Below are 19,454 nucleotides of genomic sequence, written 5' to 3' on the forward strand. Positions count from 1 at the left end.
TAATCCTTTTTTATGGTTATATTTTCAAAAATATTTGTGTCTTAATCTAATTTCAGAAATTAATAAACATAATAAAAAAAGAAAAGAATTATAGTTTTTTTTTAAAAATAATATTCCAAAATCTCTCCACTCGGTTAGACATAGACAAGAAAGGAAAAGCAAGAAGTAGAGCAGCACACACGCAAGGACAAGAATTCACACACAGAAAGAAAACTGAAGGAACAGACAGCAAGCAAACCAGAAAGAAAATAGAAACAGAAGAAGCAGAGGTGTGCGCTGAAAAAAACTGAAACACACAAGAAAAACACACAGAAAGGTAGCCATGCAAAGACACACACACTCACATACATGAAATAGCAGAGAAAGCAGATGTTACAGCAAGGAAAAAGTGAGATGAAATAGAGCAAAAATGCAACACCTGCACGCCAGCTGAAAACAAGCATAGAAAAATGCAGAAAAAGGAAAAACACATAGCCACACGAAAACAGAAAGCAGAGCATAAAAGAGATGAAAAAAACATAATAACGGAGGGGAAGCAAGTCTGAGAGAGAATGGAGAAAAAACTAGAAGAAAGGAGAGAACACAGCATGCACACAGAAAAAATAGACAGTAGGGAACGGACGAGGGGACTGAGAGAAAAATTGGAACTGGAGAGAGAAAACCAGACAGAAAAAAGAACAAAAAAACACAGCATAAAAAATAAAGAGAGAGCAGTGACCGAACGTAGGAAATGGGAGAAGCTTGAATATAGGTGAAGAAGAGAAAAAAACTGAGGAAGGGAAACGGACAAGAAACACATCAGAAAAACAAAGCATAAGAGATGGATCCGAGATAGAGAGAAAGGGGGAGCACTGAGGAAGAAGACTGATCCGAAACTAAAAAAAAGTAAGAGCCAAGGATGATAGGAAAGAGGGAGACCGAGAAAAATAAAGACGAGCTAAGAACACGAGAGTGAGAGGAACGGGAGTTTGCTGAAAAGAAAACAGAGACTGAGAGAAAAAAGAAACGAAGAGAGGAGAAGGAGGGATGACGAAAAAAATGCATAATGCTAGAGAGTGAGAGAAAGAAGTAGAATAGGAAGAGGAGAGTGAAAGTGTGAGACTATGTGCAATGCGAACGAAGCATACACTAGCAAATTCCCCATCCTACTTTATGGCTGCCTCCAACGAGGCTTTTATTCTCACTGATGCACCAGCTATGCTTCCTTCATGGCTTTCTAACTCTAGTAACACTTTAGCTATTAGGCCACCCTCCTCTTCTGTGATGCTAAGTCTCTCTCCCTCCACTATGATTGCTTTATCTCCATTTCCATGGTTACAACCTAAGAGAATGCCAGAGAATACTCCTCCTATCATTCAAAATGCAACACCTCATGGAACTACTTCAGGTTTTGGTGATAACATGCTTGTATCTGAGCTTGATGAATACTATAAAGAGCTGGAAGAAGGTCACCAGGCAAAGTAATCACATATAAAGGAAGCAGTGTAGAGGTTAAAGAAGATAAGGGCAATGATGGGGCCACACTGGAATCATAGGCTGTGGCAACTCGAAATGTAGTCAATAGCAGTTAAATCAGGTAATATTTAAGTTATACCATCTCCCTTGATCTGGATTCATTGATGAACAATGAACATATATATATATATATTTAGTAGATATTATGAGTGCAGACTGATCCAGATATATGTTGAGGCATTAAATGTTTTTATGTAGAATTTATAACATATCTGAGAGGTATTTGACAAAATAAAAAACAGAGAGCTTGTGAGAATATTGTTGATAATTTTGTGGGGTGATTGTGGTTTGAAGTCACGTCTATCATGGTTATAATCTTGCTAAAAGTATATGCTAAATCTGGATTTTTTTTAGAATATACCCTCAAGTTAAGAATAGTAAATTGTCAAAATAGTTTATTTTTTTATTCTTTCCATTACCTTTATTGTATGAATTGTTTAGTTAACCACAATATTATATACCGACTGCAAATGCAAATATTTCAATTATCTATTTGTCGTGTGAGATTTTAAGAATCTCCGTAGGCATTTAGAATGATTTCATATCGTGTAAATCAATAAGATTTCGTAGGTATGAAGATCAATTTTGTAGATATTTATATGGGTTCCAAAAGGCCATTATTAAAATTAATTCTCTCTTGATACTAAATATTTAAGTCTCATGTGAGATTTTAAGAATCTTCGTAGAGACTTAAATTAATCACATTATCGTGTAGGATAATAAATCCTCACAGATATCGTGATTCACAATTTACATGGTAAATAAATGAATTTTGTAAATAAAATAAAAAACATTTTTATAATTTTAATTAATTAAATTAATGAATTTAAATTATAATTATATTTACCCATTATATCTTTTGGTCATGCGAGATTTTTGAAACTTCGTAGACTTTTAAGATAATCGTACTACCGCGTGAGTCAATAAGACTTTACAGATATAACGATTAAATTTTTAAAAAATATATATAAATTATATATTAAATTAATCAAATTAAGGATGTATTTAAATAAATTTAATTCCTTTATCGTGTGAGATTTTAAAATCTCCGCAGATATTTAGGATAAATCATATTACAGTATAAGCCAATAAGACTATACAGGTATGATGATTAAAATTCTTTAAAAACATGTATCTACATGCTAAAAAATTATTATGAACACTTAAAAATGTACATAAGAATATAAATAAACAAATTAAATTGCTAAACTCTTTTATCGTGTGAGATTTCAGAATCTCCACAGATATTTAGAGCAATTACATTACCGTATGAACTAATAAGGTTTTGCAGGTACTGCGATTAAAATTTCCAATCATAAAACATAAAGAAAAATAATTTTAAACCCTTTCTTTTCTTTATTAAAAATTCAAAAATGGAGAAAATAATTAAAATTAAATTACCTTTTGTAATTTAAAACATACATATCAAAATTTTAGAAATTGTTTTATTTGCAAAATGGTGAATTATTTCTAATTAATTTCTCTTCAAAAAAATATTTTTACCAATAAACTTTTAAGCCCGAACTACGTGGACCTTGATCTCCATCACAAGGTACATAGGCCTCAGAGTCAGATTCTAAGTCAAGTCCGTCCTCCTTCATATATAAATAAATATTTCTCATCTAATTCTTATCATTTTTATCAAACGCATGAATATAAAAGGGATAATTAAAATAATTATAAAACCATATTAATAGAGCACAACAAACTTCAGGTAACCGTTTTGACGAACGGGTGTTGTGGGGTGCCTAACACCTTCCCCATACTCAACTGACTCCCGAACCTATTCTCTGATTATGTAGACCACCCTTATCCTCCATTAAACGGTTTTCTGAGATTTACCTTAAAATCTCGGTGGCGACTCCTTGTTCCGTTCGGTTCCCGCCACGAAGGCCGAGACCTCCGCTCGCGTGCTGTCTGCGTCGCATTTTTTTTGGGTGCGACATTATTGTTCAGGTTGTGTGTTGAGTCTCTTGTTATGGGTTAAAAGATTTAGCTTTTGGCTCAAGTAAGTTTTGGATTTGGTCAAGTGTCTCTTGCTTTTTTTCAAGAGGTAAAGGCATTTGGAGCGGTGAGTATGATGGTGATTGGGTACCAAGGTTTAATCAAGTTTTTATTTTTAGTCAGGTTATAGGAGTTCTTAAGGTTAATGATAAGGAGAACTCATGTATAGACCCTTCTTTGAATATTGAGGGCCCAGCTTCCATTCTTCTACAAGCACCTTCATTCTATTTTTTTTTTGTTATGCCCAAGTGTTGCACAATCTTGTGTAGTTTGCCATTTAAGTACAGTATCATTTCTCCAAGTCCAGTAATGTCACTCTTCAAGTGTATCATTGCTTGGTCCAATTTTCCTTTAATACCTTTTAGAATCTTTTAAAGAAAAGCATTAGACATATCACCTTGAGGGATAAGTGTAACCCTTCCTTATCTCCTCAAGATATAGGAAAGGATTAACTTAATTAATACTCGAAAACTCAAAACATAATTGATCAATAAGTTTGAAAAGATTGGGCCCAAGATTTATTTTGAAAAATTATTAAAATCATAGCATATTAGAGCAATGTGCAGCAAAAATATATCATACGCATTCATATCAGTCTTTGCATTCTTTCAAAAACAAGAATTAAGGTCAGATTAGGGGCCATGAGCCGCGGCATGTGGCACTAATAGAACACATTTGTTATCGACTTTTATTTTTCAATTTGAACTCTTTTATTAATGATTTATCACCTTCAAGTGCACACATTACATTAGATTTGAAATTTTGCCTAAGTTTTTAGGTTTAGTGCATTAGGGGTATTTTGGTCCAAAAATGAACTTTTGAGAAAATGTACAAGAAAAATTGAAAAAGTTCATTTTATGTCTAGTTGATGAGTGATGAAATTATACTTTTTTAAATTCACTTTATTTTGGGAGTAATTAAATAAAAAAGTCAACACTTTCTTAAGTGTCTTAGTTTGACCTAGTTTTGGGTTTGCCTTTGTGTGAAAATTTATTATAATTTTGTGCAGCATAGAACTTTGTTATTTTAATAAATTATCCCTTCTAATTATGAATTTAATTCAGAACATTAATTGGATTTTATTATGTCACATGCTATTTGATTGAATTATATGATTTATGTGACATAGGTGGCATGCGACTTGTGTATCAATTGGGCAATTGAAGTCAACACTCCTTAAGATCAAAGCTGAAGATTTTCACGTGAATTAAGCTTTATTTGGGGATTAAATTAGCTTGAAAATGTGGATGGCACATTGAAAATTACACACATATTAGAATCATTTACCAACTAATAGGAAGTTGCCACCTTGCAAGTGTGACAAGGCTCCCATTTTCCTTTTTATTTTATTTTCTTATTTTTTTAATTAGTATTAGCTAATAGGAAACATCTTGAACACACCATTCAGCTCTCCAATTGAGATCCAACACCCATTCACTCATCTTCTTCATTTTCTTTCACCTATTCATAATGTTCTTCATTTTCTCTCAATTCTCTCCCTATACTTCGACTCTCTCTCCTCTATATCTCTCAATCTAACCATTCAAATTTAACCAAATCACCATCATTCTCTTCCTCTCTTCCTCCTCTACAAAATATAATAGCTCTTAGAAGGATCAAACCTTGTTTGATTTAGGCAAAATTCATATGAAAAGGAGCCAAAATTTTAGAGCTTCAACTTGGAGATTACTTGAAGATGTAAGGCTAAATTCTTGAAGGGGCTATTATGTAGAGGAAGAAACCTTGAATTTGTATTATTTTCTAGTTAGTTTTGAATTTCTTCTCTCTACTTTTCTCTCTCTAGAATTACAAATAAGTATGACTCTTTGATCTTGTGATTTCAAGTGATGATTCATATGATTAGGAGATGCTTGTTGCTACTTGAGTTTTGTTACTTTGAACTCTAGATTTTGGCCTCTTCAAGTTGATTCATAATCTTGGTTAGCTTGATGAGTTTAACATATTTTCTTATTTGTCATAATCTTGCCAACTTGAATGCATGTGAATATCTTCATGAATCATAATCTTGAGCATGTTGATTCTATCATATGTGCTTGACCTAATTGACTCATGTTTGTAACACTTTAGTTAGGCTTAAAGCTAACTTTACTTTGGTTCACTCTAAGATCATAATCTTGGATTAGGGTTGGTCAAGGTATTAGCTAAGTCTTAGTTAATATAACTAAGTCACTAAAACCAAAGAGAAAAGAGAAGAAACCAAACTAGCTAGGTTGTAATCAAACAAGGTTAGGTGACCAATTTCACATAGGAGTTCCTACTTTTAATAGATTTTCACACGTCCACTTAATTCATTTTAAAATTAGGTTTAATAGCTCAATTAGTTTTGAGTTTAAATCTATCCTAAACACTTTTTAACTTGTAACATACTTCAAACCTAAATTTCTAACTAAGCCTCCTTATAGAGATCGACCTAGGTTCACACTAGTACTACATTAATGTAGCTTAGTATTTTTTTACTAGGGTAGCGATAACCTTAGTCAGGGACAAAGCCACATGCTTAGACCTTCTTTGTGTCATGTGCTGCAGTGCATGTAACATCAGAAAACTTTAAATCTGGAAAAAATTGATTAATTAAGGGATAAATTAGTTAAAAATATGATTAATTTATTTAATTATGTTTTTGGGGTTGCTAATTAGATTTTTGGGTCATATTTGGCTCTAAATTGAGTTAGGATCAAGTTGGGAGGCATCAGGGGGAGCAAAATTCACTTGTTGCTTGTAGCATCGTGAGTCGCGGCTTGCATGGTGTGCACTGTGGCACACGGCACAGCAGGCAACTTAAAATTTCACAAATCATCAGAAATTGACAGATTTTAGGGTGGAAAACCTAGAACACAAAGGGGGAAACTTTGGGCACTTCTAGGGCATCAATTTGGGAGGATTTTGAAAATAAATTGAGCCTTCAAACTCTTGAGTGAGTTTTCTACGTTTCCTCTACCTTTTCATCTCATTTTCCATGGGATTTGGAAGAGGGAGAATTTAGTTTGATTAGATTAAGCCATGAGTCTATATTTTGAAGGTTCCTATTGACTCTAAAGGTTTGATTTAGGTTTATTAATCTTGGATATGTGGTAATATGAAGCTACTTTATTGTTTGGTGAAAGTTAGGTGAAGCCCTAACTTGATCATGGGATTTTAAAGTGTGATAAGTTGAGATATTAAGTTTTATATTGTGAGAGAGTTAGATGGAGGCTTAAAGGGATTGTATGAACAAATTTTAATCTTAACAAGCCTTTTTGTTGAGAATATGAGTGAAAAGTGGGAGAATTGGGAGGTTATTGGTGGCTAATAGTGCTTGTGCTAATTGAAAATTAATATATAGTACTTTTTGATGTAGATTGTGGTGTGGGAAGACTTACCTTGACACAAGAAGAGATTTAATACCACAGGTAACCCTTTTAGTAACAAAAGGGTTGAAGTATCTAGATAATTTGCATTATTTATTACCTTGTATAAGTTATTCTCAAGTGGCTTTTCTATGATTTGTTGAGTATATATGTATAAATTCTTTAAAGGTTAACTATTTTAGAAAATGAGTGGAGTATTGGTTTGTGAAATTCTATATTTTTGAAGTAAATGGTAAGATTTGTTATATTTGTTTGGAAAATTGTTTATGCATGGCCAAGTGGGGATATGTAGTGAATTATGGCATATTAGAGGGTGGGAGGTCACCCTAGTGGAGTTAGTGAAGATTAAGTCCATATGACATTGCTGGCATCTCGGGATACCAAGTACAGCATTTACTCTCCTTAATGCCTGAAAATGGGTGTGGTGTTGGAGACTTACTCTCCTTAGTACCCAAAAGGGCGCAAAGTTGGAGAACATGCTCCTAGCATCTGTAGGATGCGATGTTAGAGTAACGACACCCCAATTACTTATAATAGGGGGAACTAGTAGTCCAGAAGTGGTTTAAGACACCTTGGCCGGGTAGTCCTACCATGAATGGTGAGCTTGGGGACCATACATGTGGTTTGATCCTGTAAAATAGCCTACCAGTTCGGTCGGGAGTATTAAAGGACCAGATGGTTAGGGATCATGCATGTAACTTATGGTGATTATATATATTGTGCTCATTTTACTTGATTTAAGGCTTATTTATAACTTGGCATGTTAATCAATAATGTAGATTATCTTAGTTATTGAGATTTTTATCTCACCCTAGTGGTTATCATTTTTACAGGTTCTATTGTTGAGATTGAGCGAGGAAAGGAATCTGGCAAGGATTAGTAGATTTGGTACATCAAATAGTAATGCCCGATTTTAGTTTGAGTGGTGTACATAAACTTATACGGATAATATTATATGTTGCCAACCAGGAATGCATATCATTTTGATTGGTTGCACTTGTTTCAGACTATATTATTTTGTATTTTAACCCAATATTGTATATGATGTGAATATGTGGCAATTTTTTGTGGTGATGGGCTAAAATGCTATTACAAGTGCAAGGAATGTTTTATCTATGTGGTGACAATATATTTGTAGTGTATTGTGTGGTAATAGAGGCCAAATAGTACATGTAGTGTTGATTGTGCATTTTGGCCATATTAGGTGAAATGGCCATTGAGTGGTCAAATTTTGTGTTTGGTATATTTTCATGTGTTTGAATGCTCATTTAAGTGTATTTTGATCTATTGGACTTGGTTTAAGCCTTACAATGGGTTAATGGTATAAGTTATGAGTTTTGGGTACCTGGATACTTGAAAATCGCTTTAAAAATTGACTTTTGCATCTGAGCATCTAAAATTCTCATACAGTATTGGATCATAATGAGACCTATACCATTAGTTAGCTTATTGAATAAGCTTCGTGTGAGCACTTGAATCACTCCAATCGGACATTGGATGCAAAAATGGTGCGCGTTCAAAGTTTATCTAGAAAAGCTATCATGACAGCAATGCGTTCAAATGGACACGTGTGTCGTGGCGCATTTCACGCAAGTCACGGTGCATAGTACAATGAGCAAACTTGGCTTTCTGTGCCACATGCCATAGTGCATAAACCATGAGCCATGGTGTATAGACCAAGACACTCAAAAATGACATTTTTAGCCCTATTTTGAAGTGTTTTACTTCCCAAAACTTTTCTATGCTTCTAATACCTATATAAATCATTAAGTTTGAGCTCAAACTATCAATTTGAAGGATTTTTATGGGATCCTAATTATTCCACGATTATTTTTAAAGGATTATTAGTTTTAACCCTTATATATAATGTGAACTTAGGAGCAATCCTTGCTCCTAATTATGATTTTTTGTTATGATTGTGTGGTGAATTTTGGTAATGCCAAGGTGGATATTACAGTACACATGCCTGATTCTATTGATATTATTTGACAGCATAGATGATAAACTTTCAGTATGTGCCATTTTCACATACAACGTTTGATTAGAGTGATTCAAGCGCCCATATGAAGCTTAACTCATAAGCTAACTAATGAGACATGTTTGGAGACTATCTAATAGTCCAATCAAAATTTAGACCCCTAGGTGCAAAAAGTCACTTTTTACAAAAATTTAATATGCCCAAGCACTCAAATAAATCCTATTATCTTATTAGACCATTTTAGGCCTTCGATCGAGTCCAAAAGGACTTATTACACTTGACTGACCATATTATATATTATATACACATGTATATCACAATTTGGCCATTCAATGGCCCATTTTCAAAAATATAAAATTTTCACTACGTAGTGCAATAATGCACTTTAGGCCACAATCTCCACAATTTCTCAATAAACTCACTTCATTTTCACCACTAGCATATTTTCAATATGTACACAATTAAATCTTAGCCCATATTACTTATTTCACCACATATTCACATATATAGGCTAGGAGTTACATAAATTCACTAAAATTTTCAATAGTTCACAACTCAAAACATGCATACAAGTCCTATGGAAACTTATATACATATTTTCCACATTAAATCTTAGTTCATTACACAAACTCAGAGCTTTCATTGCCACAGCATTATTATGTCGGTCCAGACTCTTTTTCCTTACCTAACTCACTACTCTATCTTATAAAAAATGTAACCACAGGGGTGAGATGATAATCTTAGTAATAAAATAACTTTACTATCTATTATCATATGCAACTATATGAAATTATGGCATAGTATACCATTTAACATAACATATAACATATGTTTCACTTCAAATCTCATCTATATAAATCATTTCACTTCTTTCACCACTATATTCACCAGTTGTCACTACTTGTTCACATATAGCATGATTACTATTAACCAAACCTCTAAATCATCCCGACTTGAAACCATAAGCTCACCTTAGACCAATATATACTCTAGTTGGCCTTGAGCTCACCTTCAATGGTAGAATCACTTAGCCAAAGGTGTTCTATCTTACTTTTAGACTATGGTTTCCCCTAATACACATAATGAGGTGTCGTTGACTGCAACATCTTATCACATCGATACTAAGGAGTTTGAATCTCCAACATCGCACCTTAATAGGCATTAAGGAGATAATCTCTAACATTGCACCTCAAAAGGTGTAATGCCCTTTATCGACATTACCATGCACTCCACTACAATCAATTCTAATCAATTCAAAATCATTTAATTTGAAACTTTGAAAACCTTGGAATCTTAATAAAAGATTTCTAAAAATCATTTTATAAATTACTTAAATCATAAAATGTTATGCACAGGAGAAACAATAAATTTATCACAATCATATTTATATAACAAAATTTGATCCCTCTACGGCCAATTTTGATAATTTACTAATTTCATATACTATGCCATTTCTTAGCATAACATAACCTACTTGGCTATTTCTCAACTCATACATATTCAATCATATTTACAATATAACCTTAGCCCCCAAGTTACTCATTTTATCATAATTTATCCCTTGGCTTAAGATTCATCAACACAAACAACCATTTCAACACAAACATATTCAAATCAAAGCCCCCTTATCTCAAACAACACATATACACATAATCAGGCTTGATTTCACTAAAACTCAGTTCAATACATGCATGCAACCCTATGGCAACTGATATACATTTATATATACAATCGTTCAATTTAGTTCATTAGATAAACTCAGAGTACACAGCTTCATAACTCAAGCTGGTCCAGATTCTCTTTCCTTAGCCTAATCACTTCTCGGTCCTGTAAACATGTAACCATGGTGGTGAGATAAAAATCTCAGTAACAGAATAACTCACTCTTATTAACTATCACATATAACAATATGATAGTAAACATAGTATATCATTAAAATCTCATAAAATAGAATTTATATCATGTTTCATTTCCTTTCTCAACATTTCCTCAATCATAAAGGATTTCATGTCGTCTCAAGATATTTCATCATATTGCATATTATACTAGCATGATCTCTACCAACTAGACCTCTAAAGCACCCCAACACGAAACCATAGGCTTATTTAAGACTAATGTATACTCTCATTAGTCTTGAGCTCACTTGTAATGGTATAATCACCTGACCAAAGATGTTTTAATGTAGAATATGGACTATGGTTTCCCTTAATACACATAATGGGGCATCGTTGACTCCAACACTGTATCCTAAAGATACTAAGGAGTCTCTCATCTTCAACATCATACCTTAATAAGCACTAAGGAGATCTTCTCCAACACCGTACCTTTCAAGGCACTAAGGAGAATTGTTTCTAACACTGCACCCTAACAGGGTACTAAGGAAACCTTGGCATATGGTCTTTATCATCTCCTACACTTGGGTGAACTCCTACCCTTATAATCATACTTTCTCGAACCATTTAAGGTTCCTATTTACCATATCACATTTTCTTGCACATTATATACAAATAATACTTTTCATTTCAATGCTCATTTCAAATAAAAGTCTTTTCGCACATGACAATCACTCAATGTTATCAAACATGCTTAGTTCAAAACCATTTCATATACTACATAGCACACTAACATATAGTTATAATGAACAGTCAAATAAAGAAAGTTATTCAGTTATCTCAACCCTTCTGTCACTAAAAAAGTTACCTGTGGATTTCAACTATTACTCAAGCTTTTCTCAAGTTTTGTTTCTCTATTCACGAGTCTAATATGCCAATTTGAACACATTTGGCACATTTTAATCATTTGGTCCATTTTGGCTAAAAAATTATCTTTACTAATTAGGGCTATATTCATCCATAAACTCTTTTTCATTTATCCATTTTAAGTCCATGACTACTCAATTACTATTTTACATTACCTCAACCAGTTTTATTTCACTCAGCTCAAATTTTTGCCCTAACTTTCTCTCTTTAAAGGCTAAAATTGAGCCTGCGAGTTTAAAGCTCTACTGTTCAGTTCTAAATCAGTCACAAAGCTCTAATTTAACTTCTAAGAACCTTTTTATTACTATTGGGCAATAATCAAACTCCTTAAATTCCACCGATTAAATTTTCCTACGACTCATTTTTAGAGAAATTTGTGTAGAATGGAAGGTAAGACTTATACATAGCTCGCTTGTCAAGTTACTAATCTGAATCACTTCCACCACTCAAAAATGGCTTAACCTAACTCCTCAACCCTTCTCCTCTCTCTATCTTATATGTTTCACAATTTTTCCCTTTTAAAAATCACCTCATTTCATGACTTAAGAAGTCATTTTTTGGTCCATGTGCTGTGGCACATGCAGCACAAGCCGCGGCGCATGGCACAGTGAGATTTATTCTCACCATGTTCACTTGCTTTAACTTGACATGTACTCCTATTACCAATATTTATTCATACAACATATATAAAAGTCAAAGTACTAATTAATCATTTAAATTTCTAATCCTACTTAAATTTTCACTTCACCCTTGGGTAACATCTAAACTTAAGATTAAGAAATTTAGGATGTTACATTGCACAACTAATAGAAATTTGGGATGCTCAGTAGAACTAGTTTCTATCAACAATACTGGCAAAGAAACTAGCTTTCTAGTGTAACATCTTGAATTTCTTAATCTTCTGATTAGTGGTTAATCGAGGGTAAAGTGAAAATTTATATGGGATTAGAGATTTAGATGATTACTTGATGATTTGACTTCTTGGTGTGATGTATGAACAGATATGGGTGATAGGAGTGCATTTTAGGTTGAAGCAAGTATATGTAGTGAGAATAAATCTACTGTGCCATGTTTCATGGCTTATGTTGCATGCGCTGTGGTATATGGACTAAAAAATTACTTCTTAAGTCATGAAATCTGATGATTTTCAGAAGTGAAATTTTGAGAAACACACGAGAGGAGAGAGGAGAGAGGAGAAGGGTTGAGAAGCTAGAGTAAGGTATTTCAAGCTATTACAAGGTCATTTGAATTGATAACTTGTCAGGTAAGCCACGTATAACTCTTACCTTCTATTATACACAAATTTCTCTGAAAATAAGTTAAAGAAAAATTGAATCGGTGGAATTTGAGGGGTTTAATTCTTGCTTAATAGTAATAAAAAGGTTCTCAGAAGTTAAATTAGAGCTTTATGACTAGTTTAAAGCTAAATGGTAGGGCTTTGAACTTATAGGCTCCATTTGACTTAAGAGGGAGAGAGTTTTAAGGAAAAAATTTGATTTTTGTGAAATAAGACTGGTTGAGGTGATGTAAAGTAATAATTAAGTAGTAATAGACCTAGAATGGATAAATGAAAAAGATTTATGGATAAATATAGCCCTAAGTAGTAGAAATGTGTTTTTGGTCAAAATGATCCAAATGACTAAAATGCACTAAATGTGTTTAGAATGGCATATTAGACATGTGAGTAGAGGAAGGAAGCTTGAGATAAGTGGTTGAGGTTATTGAAATCCATGGGTAACCTTTCTAGTGATACAAGGGTTGAGGTAATCGAATAACTTTCTTTGCTTGACTATTTATTGTAACTGTATGTTAGTATGCTATGTAGTTTATGGAATGGTTTTTAAACTAACCATATTTTATAGCATTGTGTGATTGTTGTGTGAAATGGCTTTTGTTTGAAATTTGTGATTTTAAATGGAATGTATTGTATATACATGTTATGTTTGAGAAATGAGTAAAAGAGTAAATGGAAACCTTAAATGATTCAAAAAGCATGATTATAGGGGTGAGAGTTCATCGAGTAAAAGAGATGATAAAGACCATATGGCAGGGTTTTCTTAGTACTTGATAGGGTATGGTATTGGAAACAATTCTCCTTAGTGCCTTGTAAGGTGCAGTGTTAAGAGAAGATCTCCTTAGTGCCTATTGAGGTGCGGTGTTGGACATGAAAGACTCCTTAATGCCTTTGTGATACGGTGTTGGAGTCAATGATGCCCTATTATGTGTATTGGGGGAAACTATAGTCTATATGTGTATTAGAACATCTTTGGCAGGTGATTCTACCATTGCAAGTGAGCTTAAGGCCAATGAGAGTATGCATTAGCCTAAGGTAAGCCTGTAGTTTTGTGTCGGGGTGATTTAGAGGTTTAGTCGGTAGTGATCATGCTAGCATGCTATATGATGCTGTGATATGCTATGAGATGATATGGAATCTTATGTGAATGATGAAAAGTTAAGAATGAATATGTGTTATGTGAAAAGGAATGGAAATGAGATATGTGATATAAATGTTATTTTAATGAGGTTTTAAATGATATGCTATGCTTTACTTTCATATTGTTGTATGTGATAGTTAATAGGAGTGAGTTATTTTATTACTGAGATTTTTATCTCACCCTTATGATTACATGTTTATAGGATCAAGAAGTGATCAGAGCAAGGAAAGAGAGTCAGGACCGGCTTAAGTTGTGAAGCTGTGTGAACTCTAAGTTAGTGTAATGAACTGACTAACTTGTGTATATATGTGTAAATGAGTTTCTATAGGGTTGCATCCATATTTTAAGTAGTGGATTTGTGGAATCATAGCCTAATTATATGTATTTGCGATGAAATAACTTAAGGGCTATGATTGAGTATATTTGTATTGAAATGGTTATTTGTATTAGTGAATCTTAAACTTAAGTGATAAATTATGATAAAATGAGTAATTTAGGGCTAAGATTATATTATGATTGTAGATATATATGAATGTGATTAGAAATAGCAAAATGGGATAAGTTATGCCAAGAGATGGCAAAGTGTGTGAAATTGTGAAATGTGGAAATTGGCTGTTGAAGGGTCAAATTTTGATATATGAGTATGATTGTGATAAATTGTGATCAATACGGTATATTAGGTCCTTTTAGACTTGATTCAAGGCCTTGTGTTGTCTAATGAGAGAAAGGGATTGATTTGAGTGCTTGGATATGTGAATTTTCCAAAAAAAGTGACTATTTACACCTAGGTTTCTAAATTTTGATTGGACCATTAGATCATGTCCAAAACCTATCTTATAGTTAGCTTATGAGTTAAGCTATGTGTGGGTACTTGAATCACTCTGATAGGATATCATATGTAAAAACGACGCATACTAGAAGTTTATCAATTTTGCTGTCAAAATGACAGTAGAATTTTGGATAGGCACACGGCAGCACATAGTGTCACATGCCATAGTGCATGACACAAAAAAGTTGAGCATGTGGCTTTGTGCCACATGCTGTGGCACACAGACCAAATCCCATCTTTATTTTGTGATGAAAATGCATGCAATGGAAATGAGATGTGTCTACTATGCATTAAGGAGATGTATGATTTGCTTTTACTGTATATTTCTCTAATTGTATTATGATTTGAATGGTTTTACAAAATAAGTCTTTGGCCAAAGCATTTCAAATGAGATTTGATTATTGTAATTGATTTATTGGTGTGGTAACTCTTATAATCTTCCTCTGTATTGAGTAGATATAAGGAAGGTTACACCTGGCATAGTCTAGCATAACTTTATTAGCTGCTAGGCAATCTATGCTAACTATCACATCTATCCCTTTCATGAAAATGCCAATTAGATCAATCACAGACACTTGATCCTCAAATACAATTTCAACTTTCTGACATGCTCTGCTAGTAATACTCGAGGATCTGGAGGGTGTCATTAATTTAATTAATACAGGTAACTCTTTCAGTTTTAATTTCAATCTATCGACACATTCTTCAGAGATAAGAGAATGTGTAGCTCTCGAATCAAACAACGCTTCTATTTTATTACCGCGGACAGAAATAATACCTTTAATTAGGTTTGGAGATACTTTGGCCTCTTCCTGAGTTAAAGTAAATACTTGTCTTAAAACTATGGATTGCTACTCTATCATCTCAATTCCACCTTTGGGACAATACTTGGCAATATGGCCTGGCTTCCCATACTTGAAATAGGACCAAAATCTTCCTATGTGGAATCTACCACAGATACTACACTGGGATGACCTTCTAGTGCTAAAAGTAGGAGCTGGTGTGTTTGAGGCTTGCCTTGAAGGTTGAGGAGGCCCAATTCTGACCCCAGTACTCCTTTATACTGATCTTCTCTGAACTGATTGGGTCTGAGAACCTTTAGAAATACCTCTCTTCCCTGAAGCTCTAGAACTGCTTGAGCCATCGATGGCCTTCTTTGATACACCACCCGATAGACCCAGAGAAGGTGTAAATCTTCCATTACTATCCCTCTTCTTCTCAGCCTCTGCTTCTTTGTCTCTTCTAGCGGCTGTTCTCAGCTTATGGCATATGTCTTCATAGGTAGTAATGTCGAACAGAGCAATTTGCTGCTTGTACTCTAGACGCATCTTTTCTAGGAATAACTTTGCATTCTACTTGGTATCATTGTGGTGTTGTATATATGTGGAATAGGCTGATAGGTCATTAAATCTCTTAATGAATTCCTCTTCATCTAAGTCCCCTTGCCTGAACCTATAGAACTCTTCCTCTTTCTCGGTACAAAAGGAAGCTGGGAAGTAATAGTCGAATAACACCTCTTAAACTCTTCCTAAGAATATCTCACACACCAGTCGGTCTCACTGAATCCCACCATCTCTTAGTTGCTCCGACTAGTTGAATCGTGGCTAAAGTCACCTTATGCTTTAAACTATAAGTTACCACCTTGAATATTATTTCGAGGCACACAATCCACTGCTCGGCTTCTCCTTCTCTCATGCTGCCGTCGAATATAGGTGGACTGAACCTCACATATGTCTTTCAAGCTTGATCGATAGATGAGTCAGCAGCGATCCCCACCGTCTATCTACTACTTGAAGCTTGAGGTGACTCAAGTCTGCTATGAGCTTCTTCTAGTACTAGCCTTTCTCGAGCTTCTCTTTCCTCTACTTGATCTCTTAAGACATCATGATCTCGTACTGTCTGCCAAATATCGATCATCATATCCCTCATCTTCTAACAAGCCATTCCTTCTATCGACTTGTTGAGGCACATCTAAATGAACCTCAGGCACAGGTTCATCCTCAACCAGATGCCATGACACTTGAGTGCTACGCGAAGCTCGAGTACCTCTTCTTCTCATTTTCTTCCCTGCTAAGGATAAAAGGAAGACAAAGGTAAGGAAAAGGGAAAGAAAAGGTGTAATGAACAATATATAAGTTGCCAAGTCTAGGATGAATGACAAAGAAGCAGACGACTAGGTCTCAAAACTTGAGAAACTGATACCAACTTTATTGTAATGCCTTTTACCTACATTACCATGCATTCCACTATAATCAATCTTAATCAATTCAAAATCATTTACTTTGAAACTTTGAAAAACTTGGAATCCCAATAAAATATTTCCACAAATTATTTTATAACTTACTTAAATCATAAAATGTTACGCACAGCAGAAACAACAAGTTTATGTGCATCAAAGATAAAGAACATATGTGCAACACAACAAACAAAGTCAAGTTTGGCACCGTGTGCCACAGCTTGTGCCATATATGCTGCGGCAAGTGGCATAGAGACCACAGCCGTTTTGTTCCATGCCATGCATCGCAGCATACGTGCGCTGTGGCATACGAGTACATGTGCCGCGGTGCACACACCAGAAATAGCTGTCAAAATGCAAATTTCTGGTATGAACTTCAAATGTGTGCCAATTTCACATCTGATGCCCAATTAGGGTGATTCAAGCACCCACACGAAATCATTACACCAATTCTTACAAAAACTTAGGCGAGAGATACCAACTCAGCCTTTGTCCTTTCCCTTCGACCCACTAGTACCAAACCTGAAAAATGTAAATAACCACGGGTGAGATAAAAATTTTAGTAACCAATATAATTCATTTAATGACTATTGCCACAAATAACCATGTAAAGTATTAAAAACTAAGGAAATATCACACACACACACACACACACACAGACATCAAAACATGAATTAATTTCATCCTTTCATAGCAATCCCATACTAATACACACTAGTATGGTTATTTAGCCATCAAACCTCCAATACTCCCCGACATAAAACCATAGGTTCTACTAGATCAACTACTTATTGACCTGAGTACACTTTCGATGGTAGAAACACCTGGCCAAAGGTAATCTAGCCTACCTATGGACTATGGTTTCCCTCTTCATACTTGTGATAGAGGCATTATTGACTCCTAACTGCACCCTAATGGGCACTAGAGAGTTGTTAGATTGCCCAAATGTCCCATGGTAACAGTCTTATAATATACTGTACTAGATTACCCATAGTAACATCATGTATAATGCTGCACCAGATGTACCATAGTGTTAGCCTGACTATATAGATTTTTCACTCATATATCTCCACACACAAACATCCGCACATATCCTAAGTGAACTCCCACCCCCTATGATCATGTTCTTTTCAAAATTGTCACTACTTTCCTTCACATTTCCGTAATATATATATCATAACATATATAAATATATCAATTGAAATCAATAAGCTTTCAAATTTCAGTTCACAAATTAATGTTCATGTTAAAATCATTTTCACCATCAAATCATGCATAGAATTCAACAAAATCACAATTATATAATTACTTTTACATAGTTATCATAGTTAACAAACATACATAAACAACTATATGATTATCTCAACCTTTTTGTTTGATAAAAAGGTTTACCCATGTAACTTCCTTACTCGAATCTCTTTTCGCTTATCTACTTGTCACACACTAGAATCTATATAGAATTAGCATTTCAAAGTCAATTTCATTATTGACAAAAAGCGCCAATTATTGCAATTAAACACCTAATCACTATCAAATCCATAATTCATACTCAATTACATGCATCACTATTAATCACCCCTCATTACAAGCTCTAACCTTTTCTAGCCAAATTTCTCTTACTACTCTCTCTAAATTGGGGCAAATCTTGCCTATAGTTACAAACTTTATCATTTTGACTCAAACCAATCACAAAGTACTATTTTAGTTTTGGAGAACCTTTTTATTACTATAGGGTAAGAAATCAACTCCTTAAAACTCCTGAATTCAATTTCTCAATAGTTAAAACTATGAGAAAATAAGGTAGAATCGAAGGCTAAGGCAGTATGAGACTTACCTAATAAGTAACAGGTCAAAAATGTCATCCTTTCTCTTGATTTTGCTTGCCTTAACACATCCCTTACTGTTCTCCACACTAGAACCCTTCTCTCACGTTCTCCCCTTTTGTTTCACGAGCTAGACACGTCCCTATTAATCAAAATTTTGCACCATGCACTGCGCCGAGGGGTAGATGCATCGTGATATGTGGCATAATGAAGGAAATCCTCACTATGCTCACACGCTCTACTTTAGGATTTTGCTCTTCCACTCGTATTTGTTCATATATCATCCAAATATGTCAAAATATTACTTCACTATACAAAATTCTAATCCTACATTAAATCATTAATTCAATCCCTAATCAGTCACTAATGCAGGATTAGAAATTTGGGATGTTACAAAAGGCATTAAGGAGATACAATTCTCTAACACCACACCCCATTGGACACTAAGGAGAATAATGCCATATGATCTTTCTCTACATCTTCACACTACGGGTGAACTTCTACCCT

At 34.2% G+C, this 19,454-nt stretch overlaps 1 protein-coding gene across 1 annotated transcript; it reads left to right on the top strand.

The window, feature by feature from the left end:
* The first annotated feature begins 1,152 nt into the window (after window positions 1-1,152).
* LOC129310771 (transcription factor AS1-like) lies at window positions 1,153-1,464 on the top strand. Its single transcript, XM_054952688.1, has one exon. It carries the CDS (start codon window positions 1,153-1,155, stop codon window positions 1,462-1,464), a length of 312 nt encoding a protein of 103 aa, XP_054808663.1.
* Window positions 1,465-19,454: the final 17,990 nt, after the last annotated feature.

This window comes from Prosopis cineraria, unplaced genomic scaffold (genome assembly GCF_029017545.1).
Source record: "Prosopis cineraria cultivar Desert tree isolate PC_DT_omini unplaced genomic scaffold, ASM2901754v1 PC5, whole genome shotgun sequence".
Taxonomy (NCBI): Eukaryota; Viridiplantae; Streptophyta; class Magnoliopsida; order Fabales; family Fabaceae; genus Prosopis; species Prosopis cineraria.

Coding starts and splice junctions, on each gene's coding strand:
- LOC129310771 (XM_054952688.1), top strand. CDS start 1,153: ATGGCTGCCTCCAACGAGGCTTTTATTCTCACTGATGCACCAGCTATG.